Genomic DNA, 18,184 nt, shown 5'->3' on the forward strand with positions numbered 1-18,184 from the left:
CTTGAACTGAAAGAAAAGTTAAAACAATCCACCTGCAAAACTACTTACCTATTCTGGCCACAAGATGTCACCGGTAGGTCAAAAGTCCATCACCTGTGTTTACGAAGGACAAAGACACAAGTTTGAGTTCCAGATCATTAATGAGGATGCTCCAGCAATACTGGGTCGAACTGCATGTCAAAAACTAGGCATGGTCAAGAGAGTCTACGAAGTCACAAGAGGGGGATGACATTCCGAAGGACTATGATGATCTGTTCAATGGCTTGGGTTGCATTCCAGGACAACACCACATAAAAGTCGACAACACAGTCTCACTGGTCGTGCACACTCCAAGGATAGTTCAGGTTGCTCTAAAGGACAAATTAGTCGAGGAACCCCACAGGATGGAACAAATGGGAGTGATAGCGAGACAGGAAGAACCAACAGACTGGGTCAGTAGCATGGTAACAGTGGTCAAGCTAAACAAAATCAGTATATGTAAAGATCCACAAGACCTAAACAGAGCGATCAAGCGTGAGCACTATCCACTGCTCACAGTCGAAGAGGTTGTAGCAAACATGCCAAAAGCAAGGGTATTCTCTGTCCTCGACGCAAACCAAGGGTTCTGGCAGATAGAGCTAGACGACAAAAGCTCCAAGCTCTGCATGTTCAACACACCCATAGGAAGGTACAGGTTCCTGCGTCTGCCCTTTGGCATCTCGTCTGCATCAGAAGTGTTCCAGAGAGCTGTTGCTCTGATGATCGAAGGCCTGGATAGCATGGTCAACATCATTGATGATCTCTTAGTCTGGGGAGAAAAAGTGGAAGAACATGATCAACGACTCAGCAACCTGCTGCAGAGTGAGAAAGTACAGTCTCAAACTGAACAGGAAGAAATGCAAGATCAGGACATCAGAGATAAAATACGTCGGTCACATACTGAGTGCAGATGGACTGAAACCAGATGAGGAAAAGGTTAGAGCTGTAGTGCAGTATCCTCCACCTGAAGACAAAGCAGGACTGTTGAGGTTCATGGGCTTGATCCAATACCTCACCAAGTTCATTCCCAACCTATAGACCACTGCACTTCCGCGTTCGAACGTTAGAGCGGGTTGAGCTAGAGGGGGATAGAAGCCGGCAAGTTTGAACACGGTTTAAATGGCTAACTATATCGCTATGTTGGCTGCTGCGGACAAGAACCGATATTTGCGAAAAATTCGCAGTATCGGTGGCCAGTGTCCTTTCAATCGAACAGGGGAATGGGTTAATAACCCCACTCAATGGCCAGATGTGTCTTATGGCGACATCTACAATTACATAGGAACTAGGCTACATTTTCAACAAATGTTTGCATTTTATTCAATTATTACTTTTTACTGGATTACACATGACTGCATACAATGATGCATGATATACTACTCAATAAGGATGACAATAATAATGTGATAACAATGTTTGCATTTTAACTGGGTAAGGGAGACCGGGGTAGTTACCCCTTGTTTCTAGGAAAGATAAACAAAATCGAGCATGTGACCAAATATTCAGGGGGGAGGGACCATTTAATGATTTTTAATGGATAAAAATACATATGGGTTTGAAGAATGTGATCCCATTCAGACAGGTTTAGCTAACTGTGGAATTCCATATAGCCACCGGCTCAACCTGCGCCAGACCAAACTGTTCCAGGGAGGGAGAGAGAGGGGAAGGGGAGGAGGTGAGGGAGGGGCCAGAGCGGGTCTTAGAAAATATGAGTGGAGGAGGGAAGGCAAGGGGAGGGGGAGAGGGAGATGAATCAACCTACCCCACAACCGAGTTTCACATCTAGCTGCTACAGTGTAGCTGAAGGGAGTCTGGCGAGGGAGACTACAGTGTAGCTAACATTATGCGGGTTGTAGCCTAGCTAACTCGGCTACATCTCGTTCAATGTAGCTAGCCTATTACACTGACTAAATTCGTTTTCCCATCTGGGCCCACTGATCTATTGGCATTCTAACTTGACATTTTGGTGATTATAAAATGTAGAATAGACGTAACCTATTATTAGCTAGTTAAACTAGCTAACATTACCAGTGATGAAGTGCAGACCGCAGACGTAAACATGTTTGCTGTTAGGATCCCAAAGTTGTCCATCCTTGTCTTTCCTTCTGATCGCCTGGAGCCATTTCAATCGTTTTTCTCCCTCCTTCTGCCTTTTAGGCAATACAAAAAAACGAATATTTGGGTTGTTTTTCTTGTTAACAGTACAGTCCACCACACAGCAACTTTTGAGCATTGTAGCTACGGCTAGGCTGCGTATCTAATACAGTGCGGCTTGGCGGCTTGGGTTTTCTATCCCCCTCTCCTGGAGGCCTGTTGTCAAGGTACCCAGAAGTGTTCCGGTGGTCTATCAGAGATCAGTGCTCTACTCAGAAAGCTGCTAGAGGACAACACAGTGTGGCACTGGGAAGACAAACAAAAGGAAAGCTTCAAAAAGCTGAAAGGATTCATAACAAATGCACCAACACTGAAGTTCTACGACATGAATGAGCTGCTGACACTATCAGTAGAAGCCAGCTCAGAAGGCATGGGTGCAGCCATACTTCAAGACAAGAGACCTGTGGCATATGGGTCGCGAGCTCTAACAGATTGTCAGCGTAGGTATGCACAAATTGAAAAGGAACTGCCAGTCATTGTGTATGGATGTGAAAAGTTCCATCAGTACATAGTATATGGCAGAGAGGTACATGTCGAGAGTGATCACAAACTACTTGAGAACACATTCAAGACCGCTTCACCAAGCCCCGCCGAGGCTTCAGAGGATGCTGTTGAGGCTTCAGAGGTATAGTCTCACAGTCACATATAAGCCAGGCAAAGAGATGCACATCACCGATGCACTGAGTCGGGCTTACCTCAACGAACAAAGCGAAGACCTACTGGGAGAGGAGTTGGAGGTCAACTGGATCACACCTCAGCTGCCTATCTCAGAGGAAAAACTACAAACTTTCAGGAAAGCAACACTGGAGAATCCAGAAATGCAACTGCTGAGAGAGACCACAATGAAAGGATGGCCCAGTGAGAGATCAGCTGTTGCAAAAGAAACCCAGGCATACTGGTCATTCAACGAAGAGATCAGCTACTCATCAGGCTTACTGTTCAAGGCTGCAAAGCTGATAGTGCCAAGTCAACAGAGGCAAGAAATGTTGGAGAAAATCCATGAATCACACCTGGGAATCATCAAATGCAAGGAAAGAGCTAGGGACATTCTCTATTGGCCAGGTATGTCAACTCAAATAGAGGACATTGTATCTCAGTATGCTGTCTGCAAGAAGAACAAGAACAGCAACCCTAGAGAACCATTAGTCTCACACTCACTACCAGAAAGATCTTGGGCTAAGATAGGAACGGATCTCTTCCACTACAACGGCTGAGTACTTACTGTGTGTAGACTACTACTACAAATACCCTGACATCACAAAGCTGAGTGACACTACAAGCCGTGGTGTCATCACTGCAATGAAGTCCACATTCACGAGACATGGTATCCCAGACGTGGTCATTTCTGATAATGGTCCACAATATGCCTGTGCTGAGTTCAAATGTTTCGCCGACTGCTGGGAGTTTCAACACATCATTTCCTGTCCTGGACATGCTCAGTCAAATGGACAATCGTAGAGAACTGTACAAATGATCAAGAGTCTCATCAAGAAAGCACAAGGTGACCCGTACATCGCTCTTCTTGAGTACCGCAACACTGCACTAGATGGTGTGGGTTTCTCTCCGGCGCAGCTGCTCATGAGTTGTCAACTGAAGTCAAAGCTGCCTACCTCCACCACACTGCTCACTCCTGAAAGCAAGATCAGTGTACATGACAAACTGAAAGAAAGGCAACAAAAACAGAAAAGCTACTTTGACAAACAGACAAAACAGCTTCTAGAACTACAGACGGGTGAAAACGCCAGGATTTAGCAAGGAAAGGTATGGCAACCAGCAGTCGTGCTGAACAGGCATGAACAGCCCAGATCCTATGTTGTTCGCACTCCTGATGGAGGAATATACAGGAGGAACAGAAAACATCTGCTGAAGACCTCAGAAAGAGCACACCCAGCAGAAAGAGCTGACACAGAGACTCATGTTCCAGAGACTGTACTTGAGGCTGAGCAGTCAGAAGACATGGCTGTTACTCACAGTCCAAAGCAGGTCATACCAGACAGACTTTATCCAAGGTCAAAATGTCACACCACACGTTCTGGAAAGCAGATCAGCCTACCTGCTAGGTACAAGGACTGAATATGCAAACATGTTTAGAGGCTGACTATGTGTGTGTGTGTGTGTGTGTGTGTGTGTATATATATATGTATATATATGTATATGTGTATATATATGTATATATATATATATATGTGTGTGTGTGTGTATGTATATATATATGTATGTATATATATATATGTGTGTGTGTGTGTTTCCTACACCGGTGTGTACTACTCCCTTCAGAGGACAGCACAAACAGGCTCTAACCAGAGTAGAAAAAGAAGTGGGAGGCCGCGTTGCACAACTGAGCAAGAAGATAAGTACATTAGAGTCTCTAGTTTGAGAAACAGACGCCTCACAGGTCCCCAACTGGCATCTTCATTAAATAGTACCTGTTAGAGCCTGTTTGTGCTGTCCTCTGAAGGGAGTAGTACACACCGGTGTAGGAAATCTTCAATTTCTTAGCAATTTCTCGCATGGAATAGCCTTCATTTCTAAGAACAAGAATAGACTGTCGAGTTTCAGATGAAAGTTCTCTTTTTCTGGCCATTTTGAGCGTTTAATTGACCCCACAAATGTGATGCTCCAGAAACTCAATCTGCTCAAAGAAGTGCCCATCCAACCAATCCAACTTGTGGGAGCTGCTTCTGGAAGCGTGGGGTGCAATTTCTCCAGATTACCTCAACAAATTAACAGCTAGAATGCCAAAGGTCTGCAATGCTGTAATTGCTGCAAATGGAGGATTCTTTGACGAAAGCAAAGTTTGATGTAAAAAAAATCTTATTTCAAATACAAATCATTATTTCTAACCTTGTCAATGTCTTGACTCTATTTTCTATTCATTTCACAACATATGGTGGTGAATAAGTGTGACTTTTCATGGAAAACACAAAATTGTTTGGGTGATCCCAAACTTTTGAACGGTAGTGTATATATGTATGTATGTATGTTTAAGAAAGCACTAGTTCATGTTTTTGGTGTTCAAAATACAAAGCCAAGTGTTGGCCTGCGTATCTGGCAAAAGTGTTTAACAGTTAGATGTTTTATTTGTTTAGTGTTGTGTAAAACAGAGAAAAGAAACACGATATACTGTTACACAAAGAGATATTTCTTATTTTTATTGAGATATCTAAAGTTGAATGGTTGTTCTATGCAAAACAAAACATCTTAAGGAGAGGGATGTGATGTACCTGTTGAGCTTCCGTAGCTATGACGCAGGATGTCGTAAAGTGTACACTGTTGTGCATTCAGTAAACGGACACATGTTGAACTGCAAGCTAGCTGTATGTCTCGTCATTACAAAACTATATTACATACACTACCCGGATGCTGTTTTACCCTTTTGACAAAAACATTTATCAGATTTAGTCATATTTTGGTCTTTCATTTTTTTTATTAATGGTAATTTTAGTCTGTATTATTTAGTTATATTAACACGAGAAAATGAAAAATCACACTCTTATGATGTACGGATTTAGTCAAGGTTTTCCTCAGTTTGTTTGTTTTACGATTAATATAACTAATGCTGCGGATTTGCAAACTATAAGGTCTACATTTTGATATTTTGAAAAAGATTTACCTGCTTGTACTTGTATTAAATTTGTGTATATTTACAGTTTATGTTTTATTCTTTCACTTCTCGTGGCAAAGATAATGTAACGTTTATACTAAATAGGATAGGATTTCCGCTTCCGGTGTCGGAAGATAGCGGCGCGAATTCGCGTTTGCTGCGGCCTCACCCAGTACCGTCCATGCAGTGTCTTTGTCCACGTCTGCGTTTAAGTTTTGTCTTCATTTGATGGCTGGGAGAGCTGGCACTGGATCAGCTGGGAGGGCGAGGCAGGCTAAGCTCACTGCTAGCCCATACAGTTCCAATAACACCGAGGGCGGTCTGGCGGTGGCCTCACCTGGCGCTCACTGTGGTGTTGTGATGTCGTCGTGAGGGTGCGGGCACTGCGGGGAGGTGTGTCAAGGGTGTCTGGCTGGGAGAGCTGGCGCTGGATTGGCTCGGAGAGCTTGGTCTGCTTCGTCCGGTGGGCCCGGGGACCACGGCCCCTGCCTGGAGCTGTGCCCGAGGAGGAAACGCCGAGGGCGGTCTGGTAGGACGCGGAAGTGGGGCGGGCTAAGCTAACTGCTAACACGTGCGGTTCTGATAGTCATTCTGGCTGGCGTTCGTTCCCTTGGACAGTGATTTTTGTTTAGTTTGGATATATGTGTTGGTTTGGATATGTGTGTTCTTGTAGTTTTTGGGTGTGTTTTTGTCTTCGTGTTGTACTGCTGTGGGCTGGGGGAAACCGCATTTTGTTTCATTTACGCGTGAAGTGAAATTACAAAGTGTTCCTGATTTCTGATTTTTATCTTTGTTGTCGAGCCATATCCTTCACTTCTCTACACGGCAGCCACCTGGCTTCTGGTCTGTCTGTTGGGACAGAAGCAAAAGCATTGTGATGTTGTTGGAGCTCATGAAACAGAAGGAAGCAAAATGTGTGCTTTACAGCTAGTATAACAAGGCCCGTCCAGACGGGAGGGGAGGGAGGGTAACATGGCCAGTATGAGGTCACTTTGGGGCAATTCCAAAAAAAGAAAGTGACATTGTCGAACCTGTGGCCCCAGTTTTTTTTCGTTTTACCTCCATCAAGCGGTCATTATGTTGTTACCTTCTTTATTTGTCTGCCTTTCAGCAATACACCTATAAAAAAAAACTTTCCCCATGGAAATGCATGGCAGGATGTTAGGAACCTGCTACAGTGCACAGGATTGCACAAATCAGCTCATGTAGCTCTTGACATGTTTTTGTGATTAAATAATGATGCCTTGATTCAAACTTACAAGCTCATCTTTTCAAGAATGTGATTATATCAATAACTGAAATGTAAAACAGTTAATTGTTGGCATGGGATGTCATGGGCGGAATTGCTCAGCCATATTTACATTCTCACAGTTCTCTTTATCAGAGTTTTATTTGAAAATCCATGGCTAAAACACAATGTTTGATATCAAGAAATGACAGAAATGAATTTTACATAGTAAAATTAAGAGCACTACTTCAAAATGCAAGGGTGTTAGAAACTGAAAGTATTATGAGAAAAGCAAGGTCAAGTCATATTTCAATAGCATCACCATTAGTGTACTCACACAGGAAGAACCAAGTAGATGCAGTAAACAACACCGAGTGACACCCTGTATCCTTACACCCCAAAACGCCACAGAAAACCTTTTCACTGAAAAGGGAGAAACCCCAGGAAGCACAGTTTATGTCAGCATCAGCAACTTGTTTTGTGGGTCAGGGAATTGAGTTTCTGTTTTTTTGGGGGGGGGGTGAGTACTGTGTTTTAATGTAAAGGTCTGAGGGAGTGGGTTTCATTGACCCCTTGCCTTCAGCGCACTATTTATGAGATCAGATTGAGGTATGATGGCTTTATGATGTGGCAATGTCACTGTAAGACCATATCACAACTTCATAGGCCTGTAGGAACACAAACCTAGAGGCGTTAATCCTCAACCAGATTCAGTTGCACAATTTCTTATTTGAAAATATCTAGTGGAGTACCATGATAAAGAAAATTCTTTTCACCCATCCAAAACATGTTTGAATGCGAGTCATTATACTGAATGTTTGAAGATACCAGTAGGTCCTTAATGTCAAGTCCATGTCTTAAGCAACTTTCCCTTGGGAATTTGCTACATGTCATCCAGTTGGTCTCTTTCCTACCAACGGGCAGGGGAGGTGTCCTGGCTGGGTAAGGCAGTGTCAGGTGCTGAACATGGAGGATGTGATTGATAGTGGAGAACACTAAGTTTAGACAGCATGTGAGGGCATTCATCAGAAATTGAAAGGACAGGCCAGTCATATAGGGTCACAGGCAGGGATCGTGGGCTTCGGGTACATGGTTCTAAATTGAAGCTTAAAGAAGCTTGTGTCATTGGAAGATTGTGTCACTCATGTTGAATACGAGAATAGAAAAATCGCAGTTCTTGGGTTAGTCTGTGTCTTTTATAAGCAATTACTCATTGATGTGTGAAGATGGTTCACAGAATATCTAGCTAACGGAGAAATGTGTACTATCTTTTTTCTTTCATGTATTTCATCAAACATAGTCCTTGAAAGTCAGATAAGAAAGATATTGTAGAACATAAGAAAGATATTTAAGAACTGCTGTTTGAAAAACTGCATAATTTGTCTGTACTTTCCCAAAAAGACAAGGTTTCCATAATAATAAAAGTCCTTTTTGTTTGCTTGCTTACAGTACTGGTGTGGCGGACAGTGGTAATAAGAAAGGTCTTCCTGCTGGTGGCCAGCAACCTGGCTCTCCTGTTCAGACTGGGCAGAACCAGCAGCTCTTTCTGACACCAGCCAGCCTTCAGCTTGCCCAGCTGCAGGCCCAGCTAGCCCTCCACCGCCTCAAACTGGCCCAGGGTGCCGTGGGGGGAAACGCCACTACTGCGGCCACTGTGCTCAATCAGGTGCTCTCCAATGTTGCCATGTCACAGCCGCTGTTCAACCAGCTGCGGACTTCAGCCATGGTCAGTAACCCTCCAGGTGTCTTTGCTTCTGGTGCCTTGGGTATTGCTGCTCCAAATTCAACTCTAGGCACCTTGGTTGGTGGGGGATTCAACCAGAGCCCTGGGAATGTGAGCTTGAACCATTACAGTGGGGGGCCAACAGTTGGCCAACAGGTAGGAGAGTTTGGAAAAAATTCTGGCTCCTCATACCCCTCTGACACCGACAGGCGTCTCCAGTATGCTAGTTTCCTCGGTGGGACCTCTGCAGCCTCAACCAAAGCTGGGGATGGACTGTATACATCAACAAACACTCAGGCTAAAAACGCAAACGGTGTGGGGTTTCAAGGAGATGTCTATGAGCAACTGGGACAACAGGCTGGATTTGGTGTCAATGAGCAGAACATGAATGCTTACGCCTCTACCAGCCAGAAGGAGCCGTGGAAGGCCCCTGCTAACCTGTGTCACACTGGGAAGGTGGACATGTCTTCCAGTGCTGTATGGACAACAGCTGGGCTGCCAGTTCATGCCAGGGCAGAGCTGTACAACCCAGAAGAACCGACTTCTGACCCCAAGTTCAATCTTAGCTGTGGGACCTCGCCTTTCAGTACTAGGGGTACACAAGGTTTTGTGGGCTATCATTCCCTGCAGGGAGGTGAAGAAACCCTGTCTGCGGGCTCCATGACCCTTCAGCCCTACCAGGTCAATGACTACCATGCCGTCACACCCTCCCACCTGCCACACCAGTGTGCTATCTGTGACAAGAAAGTCTACAACCTCAAGGTAGGTATGCAGTGATGATGCATGTGTGTCTCTTCTTATGCAGAGAACTTGCATAAGATGCCGAGATCAGTTATGCAGAGATCAGTGCCCATGAAGCCCTAGATCATGTTGTGCTTGCATTTTTGTTTACTCCTCCCCTAAAATTATAAATCCGACAGTTGGTTAAACAGAAAATCTGTAACACGACAACACAAACACACGCACGCACGCACGCACGCACGCACGCACGCACACACACACACACACACACACACACACTCACTCTGTTGGTAACAATGTGTTCAAGTTAAAGTTCAACTGTATTATCATGTGTATTTGAATACAGTGAAATTCTTGTGCTCTGGCTCTCTGCCTTAACACAAAGGAAAGAAGGACAAAGGACACATCATCCCAAAAAACAAAATGCTACAGACCTATATAGACTATGTACATAGAATACATACATTATGTACACAATATAGAAAAGTACACGATAACACAACAAAGTAAGGTGCATATGGGTGCGGCAGCTGTTCAGCCACCTGATTACCTGTGGAAAGAAACTATTACTGAGATGGGTGGTGTGTGATTTGATGCACCGGTAACATTTTTTATATGGAAGGAGCGAGAACAGAATGCGAGCGGGGTGGCTGGTGTCCTTCAGAATCAGAATCAGAATACTTCATTCATCCCCGAGGGGAAATTGTGTCCTTAGTGATGTTTAGGGCTTTCCTTTTGCAACGGGTGGTGTAAATACTATGAAGGGGTGGTAGTTTCATGCCAGTGATTTTTGCTGCTGTCTTTACAGTCCTTTACAGCAGTCTGCAGTCCTGAGCAGTCAGGTTGCGAAACCACACTGTGATACAGTCTGTCAAGACCCTGTCCATGCTACTGCCATAAAAGTTAATAAGCGTTTTGGTACTCATACCAAATTTCTTGAGACGCCTCAAAAAATACAGTCTCTGCTGTGCCTTCTTCAGGATGCAACTGGTGTTGAGAGACCATGTGAGGGTGTCTGCGATTTGTAGACCGAGAAATCTAAAACTATCCACAATTTCAAGAGATGACCCATTGATGGAAATAGGAATGTGTTTTTCTCTGATCTTTCTAAAGTCAACAATGATTTATTTTGTCTTATGGACATTTAGAGAGAGGTTGTTATCTTTGCACGATATGGTTAAATCTTCCACTTCCCTCCTATAGGCCCCTCATCACTGTTGTTCATTAGTCCAGTCACCGTGGTGTCATCTGCAAATTTAAAGATGCTGTTGTCATATTTGGCAACACAGTCATGTGTAAACAGACTGTACGGTAGGGGACTGAGACAGCAGCCCTGAGGTATGCCGGTCCTAAGAACTAATGTGGATGAGTATGTTTTATCTATTCTCACAGTCTGGGTCCTGCCTGTCAGGAAATCAAATAGCCAGTTAACAGTTGCTAGGACCAAGACCTCTGAGTTTCAGCACCAGTTTGGATGGTACAATTGTATTAAAAGCAGAACTGTAATCAATAAACAACATTCTGACATAGGTGTTTTTCTTTTCGAGGTATACTAAAGCAGTATGCAGAGTGAGATAGTGTCATCTACAGATCTTTTGGAGCAGTACGCAAACTGTAATGGGTCAAGGGTAGCAGGAATGGTACATTTTATATATGATATAACCAAACTTTCCAGACACTTCATAATAACAGAGCTCAAAGCAACAGGTCAATAAGGCAAGCGACAGGTGTTTTTTTTTAGGTACAGGCACAATGGTGGTTTTGTTAAAACACAGTGGAACCACACACAATGACAGGGACAGGTTAAAATGTCAGTAAAAAGCTGAGATAACTTGAGTGTAACATGCCTTGAGGACACGGGAAGGGATGCTGTCTGGGTGTTTCTGGGACAGTCCCTTCATGTTCTTGTCTTTTAAATTGCTCCGGGCCACAAACCTGTGCAGTGCACCCCCATGTGTCCAGTCCGACTGGGTCTATGTCTCAATGGTGTGTGTGTGTGTGTGTGTGTGTGTGCGTGCGTGCGTGTGCGTGTGGCCTGTGTGCATTCATAATCTGTACTTTCAGGACTGGGAACAGCATGTGAAGGGGAAGCTACACCTGCAGAACCGATCGTTGTACAACATTGAGAGGTGAGTATCTCAGGAGAGGTTCTGAAATCCACTGGATTACAGTTTACAGTGTTTATTGGGTAGTGTAGCAATCTATTCCATTGCCTACCAACATGGGGATCGCCGGTTCGAATCCCTGTGTTACCTCCGGCTTGGCCGGGCATCCCTGTAGACAAAATTGGCCATGTCTGCGGGTGGGAAGCTTGATGTGGGTATATGTCCTGGTCGCTGCACTAGCACCTCTGGTCGGTTGGGGCGCCTGTTCAGGGAGGAAGGGGAACTGGGGGGAATATGATCCTCCCACGCGCTACGTCCCCCTGGTGAAACTTCTCACTGTCAGGTGAAAAGAAGTGGCTGGCGACTCCACATGTATCGGAGGAGACGTGGTAGTCTGCAGCCCTCCCTGGATCGGCAGAGGGGGTGGAGCAGCGACCGGGATGGCTCAGAAAAGGGTAATTGGTCAAGTACAATTGGGGAGAAAAATAGGGGAAAAAACCCCAAAAAAAATAAATTATAAGGACTCCTCAGGGAGCTCTTTTGTTGGGTAGTAAGTGGTGGCCAAAGACCCATGTCTTGTTTTCACCTTGATTTTCACTTCCTTTGGGTTAATACACCTGAATCTGAAATCTGAATATTTCTTATAAAGATTATCCTTCAACTTTGGTAGATATTTTTTATGTCTTACTGGCTTTTTCCCTTGTTTTAGCACAGTATAATGGCATTAAATCCAAAGTAAATATCCCCTTTGAGTCCTCGAGGCATTTCACGTTGCTCTCCTTGCTGCATGTACAGCTGTCTTAATGTTTCTATGAATATGAGCTGTGTCACAAGATATGAGCAGGCAAGGCAGGGGAGAGGTAACTAAAATCAGCCTCCTGTGGTTGTCGCAGCACCGCCGTGGTAGCGCCTGGTGCTGTTCACTATCCTGCCGGTGGAGCTTCTGACGGTGGTCTAAATACCGGAGGGAATGACTCCATGGTCTACGCTACTGCAAGTCAAGGTAGGACAACCCATCCGTCAAAGCTGGCCTCCCTGTTTGCTAACGGTGATACGGCGCTGTTTTTTGAAAGCGGGAATAAGTGAATCAGAGTGATAGATGGAGGTCAGGGAGTATTTTTAGATTCGGTAGAGGGCAGGGAGTGTGTCTTCTGACTTGGCAAGGGGTATCTTGATACGTTGGTAAATGCCATGAGAACAAAATGTCTTTAATCCCAAATTATGGGCGGGTCACTAAACACTGAGCAACCAAGAACTTTTTGTTCCCTTAACACATTATAACGCATGTCACGTTGAAGTTTTTGAGACATGGTAATCGTGCCTTCACGGACAAATGTTTCATGCGGTATTTCATTACACCAAATCATCCTCCCACCTTTTACGAGGTTTTCTGAGACTCCTAGATCTTTGGTAATAAAGAGAACCTTCCTCATTTTCCCATAAGTGTTCACATGAATGCACCGCTCTTTTTCAGCTTTTCTCTTTTTTCTCTTTTTCAGTTCACTTTTTCAGCTGCTCCAGTCCCACTGGGCTGCCCATAAAACCAATGTAAACTATGGGATAGGAAAAATATTTTGATTATATACTTTTGCTCAATTCTAAGTGCCAAGGAGAGTGGTTTGAAATAACTCAGCAAGAATTTGAACCGTTAAATTAGGAGATTTGGTGTGTACATTATAATGACAGATGGCTGACCGGCTTCTTTATTTTCAATACAGCAGCTCTCGGAATTTTTTTTTAAATTTATTTTTGATTATTTCCCCATTCTTCTCCCCAATTGTACTTGGCCAATCACCCCACTCCCTGAGTCGTCCCGGTCACTGCTCCACCCCCTCTGCCGATCCGGGGAGGGCTGCAGACTACCACATGCCTCCTCCATTACATGTGGAGTCGCCAGCCACTTCTTTTCACCTGACAGTGAGGAGTTTCACCAGGGGGACGTAGCATGTGGGAGGATCACGCTGTTCCCACCAGTTCCCCCTCCCCCCTGAACAGGTGCCCTGACCAACCAGAGGAGGCGCTAGTGCAGCGGCCAGGACACATTCCCACATCCGGCTTCCCACCCGCAGACACGGCCAATTGTGTCTGTAGGGATGCCCGACCAAGCCGGAGGTAACACGGGGATTCGAACCGGCAATCTCCATGTTGGTAGGCAACAGAATAGACCACTACGCTACCTAGACGCCAGCAGCTCCCACATTTAAGAAAAAAAAATAGTTGCTCATCCTCGCTCCTTAAGATGATTTTCCATTTTTGATCAAAGAGTAAAAATGAACCTTAAATGAGGGAAAAAAAGCAAACAGTTGAAGTGAATCAGACAGATATGTCCATGATAGCTCCCATGTTAAGCTTTCCAGCGCGCTCAGTAGTGACACTGCTATGTGTGAGTTTACATGAAATCCTGCAGCTCTGACACTGCCATTCATCATAATGCATTCAGCCGCTTGCACTTCTGGAAAATATACTCTGGTGTGTGTATAGTGTGTATATAGTGTGTAGAGGACAACTTGATTTGATGCTCTGCTGCTGTCTTTAGCTTCCATCCACATTACATTGGCACACTTTAGCTTTAATATGTGATACTGGCAGTTCAGAAATCCTTTACTTACAATTTTAACTTTACCACGAATGTCCTCTATCTAGTATATCATCTGGCTTTTATCGTGTTGTAAAATGTTAGGGATTAATGTAAAAATGTTAGGGATTAAATGTAAAAATGTTAGGGATTAATGTAAAATGTTAGGGATTAATGTGAAAATGTTAGGGATTAATGTGAAAATGATAGGGATTAAATGTAAAAATGTTAGGGATTAATGTAAAATGTTAGGGATTAATGTAAAAATGTTAGGGATTAATGTGAAAATGATAGGGATTAATGTAAAATTTAGGGATTAATGTAAAATGTTAGACATTAATGTAAAATGTTAGGGATTAATGTAAAAATGTTAAGGATTAATGTAAAATATGAAGGGTTCATGTAAAATGTTAGGGATTGATGTAAAAATGTTAGGGATTAATGTAGAATATGAAGGATTAATGTAAAATGTTAGGAATTCATGTAAAATATTAAGGATTAGTGTAAAAATGAAAGGGATTAATGTAAAATGTTAGGGATTAATGCATCGACCAACTCGCACATTTACTGTCAAACTGATGACTCGTTACTTGTTTAGTCCTTTTTGTAAATGCTGATTATAAAATGTACTATAGTATAGACAATATTCAAACTTGAGTTATGATGGTTACATACAGTTTACAGTGATAAATGAAGGTCTCAATGTCTGTTCTCATAAGATAATCAAAATCGAAAACAAGAATTCAAACTTTATCTACTTATATATATATTATATACTTCTACATGGATCTGAGTTCTGTTAAAACCAATGTAAAATTTAGACAATTTGCTCATATATCCTAAATCATGCTGTTGGTAGATAAAATTAAATATATCTTCTCAAAATGTTTTTGAGTTAATGTCATTCTGTTTTTTTAAACTCTCTCAGAACACTCCGTTCAATATAATAATTTTTTTTTTTTTAAATTGGCTTTGCAGTTTTACAGATGACTTGGCACAATATCACAAATTTTATATACCTCTCCTTTTGTTCTGAAGCTGCCAGGTCATTTATCTTAAATTCATCTTTACTTTCACTTGTCTTCTCTCCTAGGGGTTTAGGAAACCCAGCTCAGAGTTCAAAATAAAACCTACTAGATTTCTCCAAGATGAAAAAGAAAGCCATTGTAGGCAGGACAGGGTTTCTCATTAAAATGTCACCTAAAAAGAATAAAGACTAACAACTCAGAATGTCCAAGGTCAGTTTCAAACCAGACTGTTTCCCTGTTCTCAACAGATGGATCCTCAGGAGCCAATGTGTCCTACTCGCCAGCTGCAGCCATGAAGACTTATTCCATGTCAGGAGTTGGATTTACCTCACACCATCCAGGGTCAAAGGTCAGGCAAATGTTTGGCTTCTTTCTGATGAGGATTATGGTTTTCCCTGAGGATATAAATCAAATTTTTACGCCAGATTATTGATGAAACAGCTGTGGCATCCGAGAGCATGGTCTGTCCTTCAGATAGATGTATCTCACAGCCATGTTTAGCCTCATCTCACTCATGTACTACTGAAATAAATGGACTGAAAGACAGGAGGACGTTGGTGGATTGGCTAAGAAATAACAGATAACAAACAGTAAACCACACTGAAACACTGTTGACAGACATTTGCTGATTTTTGTTGGCCATTTTCAGAGCACATTTAGCACATGGACTGCAAACTAGATGTAGATGGATGCTGTTGACCAGGCTCTGTCTTCTGACAGCCCTGAGACACCGGGCTGTCTGTGTCTGTCTGTGGCCATGTCTGTGGCTGTGTCTGTGTCTGTGGCTCTTTTTCGTGGCTGTATCTGTGTCTGTCTGTGGCCATGTCTGTGGCTGTGTCTGTGTCTGGCTGTGCGTCTGTCCCTGTGGTTGTATCTGTGGCTATGTCTGTATCTTTGCCTGTGTGTCTGTGTGTCTGTGGTTGTGTCTGTGGCTGTAGCTCTATCTGTGTCTGTGGCTGTATCTGTGGCTCTTGTCTGTGGCTATGGCTGTGTCTGTATTTATGGCTATTGCTGTGTCTATGTCTGTGTCTGTCTGATAACTTCTGTCTGATGGACATGGTAACCTGGCAAACTGCCATTAACTACTTGCATAAAGACGTGATGCGTAGTTGGGGTTTTACCAAGGGCTGGAAATTTAATGAGATTAAACAAAAGAAAATATAATTTGAGTACTATTAGTGTGAAAAAGTACAAAGCTGAGGAAAAAAATCTCTGTATAAAATAACAAAATGAATTGTTCCTTAAACCCCGATCACATGAGTGAATTGGTATTCAATACAAACCACATTAAAATATGTACTGAAGGATCAACTGTGCAGATGTATGCCTTTTACTGTACTGCATATGCAGCGTGTGGCGTCAGAGTGTGAAATCGGAAGTGTCTGTCTTGCTCAGACGTTGTGTATTGCTGCCATGACATCATGTGACAGGGGACCTTGGCAGAAAGTGCGGCTGATGGGGGGAAACAGATGGCCAACCACGTGTTTAATACAGATGATAGCCACAGTGTTAACTGCATGGCAAACCTCTCCTGTGTTTGTGTCTTTTTACTTTACCGTTGGGCCCTACAGTGTGGGGAGACGGTTACACACGGCACTGTGACAGTACGGAACAAAAGTTTAATTCTGAGGAAAATTTCCCTCGTTGTTTTAGTTACAACGGACTGCCTTCTGTTTCTTGCCGCTCTTCCTGTGCTTCTGTGTTCGATTCTGCTGCCCCCTGTGTGGGGAAATAACCCGTGTGCACGGTGTTCATGTGCCTGCGCAGTGACCTTCCGCTTCCAGTGTGGGAAGATGGCGGGGCGAACTTACGTTTGTGGCGGCCTCACCCAGTGCCGTCCATGCGGTGTCTTTGTCCACGTCTGTGTCTAAGTTTGTGTCTTCGTTTGATGGCTGGGAGAGCTGGCGCTGGATCGGCTGATATCATCAGGTGGGCCCAGGTACCACGGCCCTGCCAGGAGCTGCACCCGAAGAGAAAACACAGAGGGCAGTCTGTCAGGACGTGGAAGCGGGGCAGGCCAAGCTAACTGCTAGTCCATGCAGACCGGCAGTTCTGAAAGTCATCCTGGCGTTCACTCTCTTGGACAGAGAATTTGTTTTTTTATATGTTGGTATATGTGTCTTTGTATTTCTTGTAGTTTGGATATATTATGTGTTCTTGTAGTGTGGATGTGTTTTTGTCTTTGTGTTGCACTGCTGTGGGCTGGGGGAAATGAAACGACAAATACATGCTGCTGATTCTTGATTCCTGATATGTCTGCACGGTGTTCATAGGGCTGCATGGTGTTCATATGGCTGCACAGTGTTCATAGGGCTGCATGGTGTTCATATGGCTGCACGGTGTTCATAGGGCTGCATGGTGTTCATATGGCTGCACGGTGTTCATAGGGCTGCATGGTATTCATATGGCTGCACAGTGTTCATAGGGCTGCATGGTGTTCATATGGCTGCACGGTGTTCATAGGGCTGCATGGTGTTCATATGGCTGCACGGTGTTCATAGGGCTGCAGTGTTCATAGGGCTGCACGGTGTTCATATGGCTGCACGGTGTTCATAGGGCTGCACGGTGTTCATAGGGCTGCACGGTGTTCATAGGGCTGCACGGTGTTCATAGGGCTGCACAGTGTTCATGTGTCTGCACGGTGTTCATAGGGCTGCACGGTGTTCATAGGGCTGCACAGTGTTCATAGGGCTGCACAGTGTTCATAGGGCTTCACGGTGTTCATAGGGCTGCACAGTGTTCATAGGGCTGCACGGTGTTCATAGGGCTGGTGGACCCCCTCAAAGCACAGAGCAGATGAAAGGGCAGTGTGAGGGGTGCCTATAGTAAACTTTTTTTTTTTTTTACTCATACAGATACATGGGTGGGTGCAGCACGGTGGCCCAGTGGTTAGCACGGTCGCTTCACAGCAATAAGGTCCTGGGTTCGAACCCCAGGGTTGTTCAACCTTGGGGTCGTCCCAGGTCGTCCTCTGTGTGGAGTTTGCATGTTCTCCCCGTGTCTGTGTG

At 44.0% G+C, this 18,184-nt stretch overlaps 1 protein-coding gene across 1 annotated transcript in view; it reads left to right on the forward strand.

Moving 5' to 3' along the window:
• Positions 1–3,642: 3,642 nt before the first annotated feature.
• The window catches only part of rbm20 (RNA binding motif protein 20), a 49,316-nt gene continuing 34,774 nt past the window's right edge, over positions 3,643–18,184 (forward strand). The window contains exons 1-5 of the mRNA XM_056280576.1: positions 3,643–3,842; positions 8,454–9,489; positions 11,533–11,597; positions 12,467–12,576; positions 15,425–15,525. Of these exons, the coding sequence (XP_056136551.1) occupies positions 3,643–3,842; positions 8,454–9,489; positions 11,533–11,597; positions 12,467–12,576; positions 15,425–15,525 (1,512 nt within the window). The remainder of the gene's footprint in view (positions 3,843–8,453; positions 9,490–11,532; positions 11,598–12,466; positions 12,577–15,424; positions 15,526–18,184) is intronic.

Source organism: Lampris incognitus, chromosome 5, assembly GCF_029633865.1.
Source record: "Lampris incognitus isolate fLamInc1 chromosome 5, fLamInc1.hap2, whole genome shotgun sequence".
NCBI lineage: Eukaryota > Metazoa > Chordata > Actinopteri > Lampriformes > Lampridae > Lampris > Lampris incognitus.